The 9,232-nt window shown below is 52.6% G+C and overlaps 1 protein-coding gene across 1 annotated transcript; it reads left to right on the top strand.

The window, feature by feature from the left end:
• The first annotated feature begins 2,750 nt into the window (after nt 1–2,750).
• On the top strand, nt 2,751–8,760 carry KCNK16 (potassium two pore domain channel subfamily K member 16). Its single transcript, XM_049875239.1, has 5 exons — nt 2,751–2,963; nt 5,804–5,918; nt 6,950–7,116; nt 7,875–8,040; nt 8,471–8,760. Exons 1-5 carry the CDS (start codon nt 2,751–2,753, stop codon nt 8,692–8,694), a joined length of 885 nt encoding a protein of 294 aa, XP_049731196.1. The 3' UTR covers nt 8,695–8,760.
• The last annotated feature ends 472 nt before the right edge of the window (nt 8,761–9,232 follow it).

The raw sequence follows: 9,232 nt of genomic DNA, 5'->3' as shown, positions 1-9,232 counted from the left end.
TTCCAATGGCCTGGCCAGCACCTGTGCTCCTCAGTGAACTGTCCTCAGCCTACTGGAGCCACTTTTCCTGCAGGTACAGAGAGCTAGAAATGCCTGCATACTGTCTAGCGTGGGACAGGAAAGCCCAGCCCCCCTTACCTCCAGTGGGGACTAACTGGGTGTACTTTATCTTCCAGAGCTCCCCAGGAACCAGGCTGTGGGTGGGGCGGTGGCACCTTCTTTGGCCACTTCCCATACCTGTCCTGCTTGCCCCACTACTTTATTGGCTGTCACTTACTCTATTGCTTATACACAAACCCCCCTCTTATGGGCTGCTTCTGGGGAACCTGGCCCAAGACAGAAGGGAGCAGGAATATCGTGACAGATTTATACCAGTCCCGCTCCATTGCCTGGGGCTGACAGGTACAAAATTGGGGATCTGTTAGGAAAGAGGGAAAGGATATTGGGAAGTCACCTAGGAAGATCTGCCCACGTGTACACCAGTGTTCATTGCAGCACTAGTCATAATATCGAAAAAGTGGAAACAGCCCGAGTGTCCACCAACAGATGAATGGATAAACAAAATGTGGCACATGACACAATGGACATTATTCGGCCATAAAGAGAAATGAAGTTTTGATACATGCTATGACATGGATCCTTGGAAACCCTGTGGGGCAGTTCTACACTGTCCTATAGAGTCGCTATGAGTTGCAATCGACTCAGTGGCAGGGGGTTTGGTTTGATTTGGTTTGGTTTATGACACAGATGAACCTTGAAAACATTATGTTCAGTGAAACAAGTCAGACATAGAAGGACAAATATTGCATGATCCCACTTATATGAAATATCTAGAATAGGCAAACCCATCAAGACAAAAGAAGATTAGTGGTCTTTGGGTTGGATCAGAAGATCAGCCTCCCCCCACGCCCCATCCTCATTCTCTCAGGACAAGAAACCAAAGTGGAGAAATCTCAGTCTACAAACATAGCCTTTGCTGTATCTTGAGGTCCTTCCAGAGGTTGCTGGGATCTTGGTTCTGCTCTCTGGACCCCAGGAGCCTCTCCCAGGTGCCCAAAGCACAGCAATCGGCCCTCCTAGGAGTCCTTCTCTCCTGAGAGGGAACAAAGGGTGAAAACATCCCAGACAAATCCCACCTCACATGGTCCCAGGTTTTCCCTAGACAGCTTGTCTTGAGGAAGGGGGTAAAAGGGAGTTACAGCTCATTACAAGAAAAATCAGAAAACACAAGCTGAGAAATCGGAACCCTCACACACTGCTGGTGGGAACGGGGAATGGTGCAGTCACTTTAGAAAACAGTCTGGCTGTTCCTCAAAAAGTTAAACAGAGAGTTACCATATGGCCCAGCAATTCCACTCCTAGGTGTATACTCAAGAGAAGGGAAAACAGACATCCACACAAAAACTTGTACCTGAATGTTTGTTACAGCATGATTCATAACAGTGGAAACAACCCAAATGTCTATCAGCTAATGAACGGATGAACAAGATGTGGTCTATCAATACGACAGAACACCATTCAGTCATAAAAAGGAATGAAGTACGGAGACATGCTACAACATGGATGAACCTTGAAAACATTATGCCGAGTGAAAGAAGCCAGGCATAAGAGGCACACATTGCATGATTCCGTGTATACGAACTGTCCAGAACAGATAAATCCATAGAGACAGAAAGAAGCTTAGTGGTTGCCAGGGCTTGAGAATAGGAGGGGCGCTGGGGAGATTGGAAGGTGATAACTAAAGGGTGTGGTGTTTCTTTTAGAGGTGAGGAAAGTGTCCTAAAATTGATTGTGGTGATTGATGGTTGCACAGCTCTATGAAAATACTAAAAACCAATGAGTTGAATGCTTTCAACAGGTGAATTTTATGGTATGTGAATTATATCTCAATAAAGCTGTCACACACAAACACAGAGAAACAAAGAACAGAAAACAAGGAAAGCACTCTCAATTCCACCCACCCAGAAAGAGCCACTGTTAACACCCTGGGGCCAGGATATACTTTTAGCTTCTGTTTTTATTCACATATGTATCTCACCAACATATTCTCCTCTGAAGGGAAGGATTTCAAGCAGAGTACATTATCAGCAAAAGTTGTGAAGCAAATGCACCCAATTTTTTGGGAGCATCAGCTCTGAAGCTGTTCCTGTGTGAGACAGTCATTTGTCTATTTGCCTTCCCCTGATTTGTTACCCCGTGTACTCATCCTCAGGTTCCCCCAGTAGGCAGATCCATTCTCCCAGCCCCATTGTGTAGCCCAGGCAACTGAGTACAGGTTTATTCACACTCATTCAGATTTCTCCCCAGCTCCTAAGCTTGGGGGCTTGACTCCTTCAGGGGTGAGAAGCTGGAGGCTGCTGAGGGAGCCCACTGAGGCCTGGGCAGAGGGGACAGGCATATCAGATTTGGCCCGGAAACACTCATCCAATGTGGAGGCAGTGAGTGAGCCACGATGATCTCAGGAGCACCCGGTAGGTCTCTTTGAGGGTCGCTGCTACTGGTTTGCTGTTATCCATGGGAAAAAAAAAAAAAAGGCTGTGGTGGGGGGTGGCAGGCCTGTTTGCTCCCGTGACACTTAGTGCAGGCCAGCTGAGCCGCACTGTTCAAACAGACTCCCAGCCTCCAGACACCTGTCCGAGGAGGGCGAGGAGGGTGGACCTAGGCTGGGTCCCTGGCCGCTTACTCCTGCCTGCTGCCCTACTCTTCTCCCACAGCCAGCCCCAGGGCCCTGGCCCAGTCCCAGCCACACCATGCCTGGCTCTGGGCTCTGCAGCTGCTGGGGTGGCCGGGTGCTGCCCCTGCTCCTGGCCTATGTCTGCTATCTGCTGCTCGGCGCTACCGTCTTCCAGCTGCTAGAGAGGCAGGCAGAGGCTCAGTCCAGGGACAAGTTTCAGATTGAGAAGCTGCGCTTCCTGGAGAACTATACCTGCCTGGACCAGTGGGCCCTGGAGCAGTTTGTGCAGGTGAAGGGGAGCAATGTGGGCATGGGATGGAGACATGTGGGGAGCGGGCAGAATGGGGGTTCTCGTGGTGGCCCAGAGGTACAAGGGGGCCGGTGCCCTGTTGGAGGCAGAAAGGAAACAGACAATCAGGTGGGACTTAGTCCTGGATTCTGGCCCCAGGACTGCTGTGTGACCTTGGACAAGTCACTTAACCTCTCTGGACTCAAATTTCATCATCTATAAGGTGAAAAGAACAATCCTATCTGTACTGCAGACATGCGACGCAGATATAAAAGCACTCCCTGAACTGTCACTTGCTGCATAAACATGCATTGTGTGTCAGTGTTATCAACCCTGTCAAATGTCCTTCTCCCTCACTTCCACGCTCCCCTACCCCAACTCCAGAGCAGCAGCTCCTTCTGCCCTCTCTCCCCAGCCCTAGTCCATGTGCTGAGCGCTGTGAGGGCTGTGGTTGGGAGACACAGATACATGTCAGGAGCAGCCACCACTCTGACCTTCCCTGGCACATCCATTGGAGTTGGGCTTGCTGGGCACGGACCACAGTGCCAGAGTTCTGCCAGTACCACACCCATGGGGTGCTCTCTCTGGTGACAGAGCAAGTCACACCCTGCCCGGCTGCTTCTGCTTCCCTGCACAGACCCTGGGTCCCCAGCTCTGAGGCCTTCTTGGCTCAGTACCCATTCTATCAGAAACAAGGCAAAACTCGAGTGTTGCCCTTTGCCAGGTAAATTTAGCATAAGTGCCAGGGGAAGGATACAGCCTAGAGCAATGGTCTTAAAATGCAGCCCCAGGCCAACAGCATAAGCACCACCTGAGAGCTTACTAGAAATGCAAATTCTACAGCCCCACCCTGACCTACTGAATCAGAACCTCTAGGTGAGGTCCAGCACCCATCGTTTTAACAAACCCAAACCCTCCAAGGGATGCTGATGCCCCTCAAGACGGTGAACAGCTGGCCTAGAAGGTGAAGTGAGCTGGGTGGTCAGAGAGAACATTCTGGAGCTGTAAGAGATGTGCCCAAGCTCTTTTCTTCCATGAAACGAGGGCTGTGGCCTCAAGCTTCACTTCCTTGCTCTCCAGCTGACCATGATAGTCAGGTTAGGCCTCAGCACCCAGATAAGGACTAAGAAAAGTACACGAGCCTCAGAAAGCCCCAGCCAGAAGAGAGAAGTGGTGGAGGCCCTGAAACCTCCAGCTCCTGCAGCCCCCAGTTAGAGGTGAAACCCAAGAGCCGGAGGGTGTGGGATCTGACTGACTCTAATCTGAGGAGGGAGGGAGGCAGCAGGCTTGACTGCAGCACGGAGCATGGTGGTCCACTGACGAACACCACACACCCCACCCCTTCTGGTGAAGCCAGGATGTCCTTTCCCTGAGAGTCTTCAGCCTCAGAGAGACCCTTATTTGCCAGAGAAAATCTAGCCAAGAGCAGAAGAATGCTGGCATAAGATTATGAGAACACACATTACTGTTAAGATCACGAGTTAAAAAAAAAAAAAGGCTATCAACATTAAAAATTGACTTTGGCCAGTCTCACAGAACTAGTAAGTATGACTTTTTTTTCGCTGGCTGTGGGTTCTTAAAGAAAGCAGCACCCAGCTGCCCCTACTCACCCACCTACACCCTCAGTCTCCTCACAGACATCAAGGCCCCATCAAGGATCTGAGGGGTGGAGATCTCAGGTCTGCCTTGGAGGGTATCCCAGGATTAGGACAAGTGCTTCTCCCAAAGGGCCAGGGTCTCCAGAGAGCAGGCATGCTGGGAAATGTTTGGCTGTCACCTCTAGGAGGGTGTGGGAAAGACAGGGAGGCCAAAGTCCACATCTTAAGAGGTCAGCTGCTGCCAAAGTGAGGAGAAGCAGACAGTCTGTGTCAGGGAGCCAAGCCTGGCACACACGGCCACCCTCACCCTGGGCGAGTACAAGCCCCAGCCAGTGGGGAAATGGTTCCCACAGGAACTAGAGGAGGGGGCTTCCCCTCCCCCAGTGCCTCCCAGCTGGCTTTGGGGCCCCACCAGGTGGCAAGATTGTGCTGCTGCTCTAGGATAATTCACAGCTAAAGGGGAGGGGTTTATAAGGAGGGGCAGGCAGGGTGTGGACTCTACCCATTCTCAAAGAAGGCTGGACCCTGGGACACACACACCCAGCACAGATGGAACACACACACGAGCGCACACAACATGAACACACATGCAACATACAGGACCCATACACACAGCACATGCATACAACACACCCACACATACACTCCCCCATCCCACCCTCCCCACACACAGGAGGTTGGTCCTGGCCTCTCTGATGGAATTTCTCCTGTTGGCAGTCAGGCCAGGGCTCACTAGAGGGCAGCAAAGAGCAGGCTGCCAGCTCACCTGGAAGCTCAGGGAACCCTGGGTTCTCTGTCTCCCACCATCAAGCGAGTGGGAGGCTTCTCTGTAGTCCCCAAGCCCCGGGAACATTCAACCTAAAGTCTCCCCATTTTCTAACAACCCATGTGCATCTCGCCCTCATGACCATCTGCAGCCTCTGCCCTGGAGCACTCCTTTATCTTCCTCCTACTCACCCCCTCAGGCCCACTTCCCTTCCACCAGCCCACACTTACAACCCACGTCTCCATCAGCCCCGGCCAGCAGAACAGACGTGGGCTTGGAGTCCAAGGACCTGGGGCAAGCCTTTAGCCTCTCTGAGCCTTAGTCTCCTTCTGTGAGGAATTAGAATGATCCTATCTAAGAATATTACTAAATGAGATGACATGAAAGCACTGCTCCCAGGGCTTGGCCAACAGTTGGTTCTCGGTAACTGTCAGCTCTCTTTTCCTCCCCATCCCGTGGCATCCCCCCACACACAGGTCATCATGGAAGCCTGGGTGAAGGGCGTGAACCCCAAAGGCAACTCCACCAACCCCAGTAACTGGGACTTCGGCAGCAGTTTCTTCTTCGCAGGCACGGTTGTCACGACCATAGGTAAAGGGCTGGGGTAGAGAAGGACTTCCCTAAAGCCACTGTCTTAGTTTCGGTTCCCCAAAAACAGATGCTGAGGCAAAGAGTTGGTTTATCTGGAAGGAGATTCCAGGAATCACAGGTAAGGGTGTGGGACAAGAAAGCCAATAAAGTTTGCATTAATGAGCAGGTTACTGGTTTGGGCAACTGGGCTCACTGCTGGGGCCTCTCTGAGAGGCTAGCAGAGCCCATCCTCAGAACCGTCCCACTGAGGGGCAAGAGAGCGGGGGTATTTATCTACCAACTCCTGCCCTCGTCGGCTGGGGGGTGATCCCGGGTGTATGAAATCTCCAGCATTTGGGAGCTGCCCCCACAGACCAAGCACGCCCTCCTGTGGCCAGAAAAATCTCTCAGGTAGAGAGATGCAGTGACTTGGGTAGGACATCGTCTGAGTGCTCAGGAACTGTCCACCGAAGCTGCAGGTGCTATCCCAGGTGTCAGGGCACTGAAGGCATCTGCTACACCCCTCAGCCCCAAGAAAACTCTCAGACCCCACCAAAGCAGATCTCCCCCAAACCATTCAATTAAACCCAAGTCCTCGCACCTTCCTTGAGCTCAGTTGACCTGCTAGGCAAAGGGATGAGGTGGAAGTGGGGATACAAACTTTGAACAGACCCAGGCTCAGACTTCAAGGAGCCTGTAATCTAATGAGGACAAGATAAGCATACCAAAAACAATAAGGTATGGCAAAGTAGATAGTTAAATAGGAAAGACACAAAGCACTATGAAGAACCACACCCAGTGGGGAGGAGGAGGGTAGCAGCCAGGAAGGGCTTCATGGAGGAAGTGTTATTGAGATGTGCCTTCAAAGGTGCATGGGAGTCTTATAACTAGAGCTCATTCTAGCAGAGTGTGGGAAGAGTGTTCATGGGAATAGGGAAGTGCTCCCTCATCTTCCCAGAGGTGATGGAAGACCAGCTTCTGCAAGCGTTTGGGTTGGGGGATAGCTCTGAACTCTCCCTTCCCACATTTGCACATTCCTCCTCCCCCTATAGGATATGGGAACCTGGCACCCAGCACAGAGGCAGGCCAGATCTTCTGTGTCTTCTATGCCCTGGTGGGCATCCCGCTCAACGTGGTCTTCCTCAACCACCTGGGCACAGGACTACGCGCCCACCTGGCCACCCTTGAGCGGTGGGAGGATCAGCCCAGGCGCTCCCAGGTACGGCTCCTCCCGCCCTACAGCCCTGCTGTGACAGAATCTGCAGGTTCAGTTCTCCTGAAGCAGACACTAGGACAGGTTATTATGGATAAGCACCTATGGAAAAGTAGGGGCAGACGTGGGATTGGGCGGAGGAAAAAGCTGAACTGCTACGCTGGCCGGACAAAGACTTGGCCAGTCCCACAAGGAGCTCTGCAGCATGTACACACCATCAGAGTTGTCCCACGGTGGGCTGAAATTGCCAAGGCTTTATCCTCTGCCTCAGTCAGACACCTACTGTAGGCCTCTGAGGAAGGGCATGCCCTTGGGTGAGGGGGTTCTCTGCAGCTGAAGCCTTGGAGGGGCAGACAGCTGGCCAACGTGCCAACAGCCTTTCCTGTGGTTGTAAACAAGCTCCGGACCACCCAGGATGCCTCCAGTGTAACCTCCCTTGGCCAACCCTTTGCTAGGCCAGAGGTGTGCCAGGAGGGGCAAGGTGCAAAGGAGTCTGGGACAGTTCAGTGACAGTCCTCCATCCCAAACTGAGCCCCCAGGGGGCCTGTACAAGCATGATCTTCATAACATAATCTCTCTGCCGAAATCTTTCCCTGGCCAAAAGAAGATCACACAAATGTAGATACAACATCCCACCCCAAAGGTCTGCAAAGCAGAAAAGGGACCTAGCTATGGCCCAGCCTCACTCCCAAGTTTGCCCCAGGCCCCCCGACCCAATTCTGGAGGCTTCCATGTGAATTCAGAAAGTACGTCTTCCCTCCCAGATCCTGCAGCTCCTGGGCCTGGCTCTGTTCCTGACCCTGGGAACGCTGGTCATTCTCATCTTCCCGCCCATGGCCTTCAGCCACGTGGAAGGCTGGAGCTTTGGAGAGGGCTTTTATTTTGCCTTCATCACTCTCAGCACCATCGGCTTCGGGGACTATGTCGTTGGTGAGAACGAGGCAGTCACATGTCTCAGGTTGGGGGGCCCGCTAGGATTTGGTAGATGGAGAGATGTGGTCTCAGCTTAGAATAACTGATGAGGATCAGATAAGCCCGTTGCTGTCAACTCCAGCTCATGGCAACCCCATGTGTGTTGGCGTAGAATTGTGCTCCCTGGGATTTCCAACAGCTGGTTTTTCAGAAGTGAATCACCAGACCTAGTTATACAGAGGAGACAACTCATTTCTGAGGCTGCTTAGATCCTCAGCAACATCCTCAGAGGTCGCTGGTCTGGGACCCATAGTCATTTCTCCCGTTGTTCCCCAGTACCTGCGGGGAGGAAGGAGAGTCCATCCTGGCTGGTGGGGGCCCATATGGAGCCTGGGGGTAGCTGTGCCCTCAGACCCCTGGCATTTATCTCATCTCCCTTCACTGCCAGGCACGGACCCCAGCAAGCACTACATCGCAGTGTACCGGAGCCTAGCGGCCATCTGGATACTCCTGGGCCTCTCCTGGCTTGCCCTGATCCTCTCTCTAGGCCCCCTGCTTCTGCACAGGTGCTCCCAGCTCTGGCTGTTCAGCAGGGGCCTCAACCTCAAGGAAGGGGGTGCCCCTGGGACTGATGGGCTCCCCAGACTTCAGAAGATCCCCATCTCTGCCTGAGACACCCCAACTGGCCCCACAGCCTCTCCCAGCTTCCCCAAGCCCACCCCATCTGCCCTCTGGAATTCCTGCTCTACCTTCTCCTCTCCCAACCTACTCACTTCCTGGGGGTTCTCTGGAGATGGGCATGTCCAAGGTAATAACGGATAGGCAATGTAGAGACAGGATCAAAGACAGCTGTGTGTGGAACGAAAAATGCACCCTTGTCCTGGAGGCCCTGCCCATTTTGCCTCAAAAGTGACCTAGGAATATTGAATCCAGACATGGGTCATTGTGGCCAAATCTCCAACGCCAGCCCATCACACTTTATACAGGACAGAAAACCAAGGGTGACTTCATTTTTGTCTCACTTAATACATGCACAGCATGCATGTGTCAAGCCCAGCTACTTGTACCAGGCTCTGGGGATACCACACTGAAAGCTCCTGCCTTCAATGTGCCTTTAGTAGAGGGGAAGGGCTGGACAAGCAGAGAGGCAACCCCAACACAGTACCCAAAATTCTATGATGCGGGCAGATCCAGGGTACCGTGGGAGCCT

Source organism: Elephas maximus, chromosome 1 (genome assembly GCF_024166365.1).
Source record: "Elephas maximus indicus isolate mEleMax1 chromosome 1, mEleMax1 primary haplotype, whole genome shotgun sequence".
NCBI lineage: Eukaryota > Metazoa > Chordata > Mammalia > Proboscidea > Elephantidae > Elephas > Elephas maximus.
Note: the sequence above shows the minus strand (reverse complement) of the source record. Positions and strands in the feature narration are given on the sequence as shown.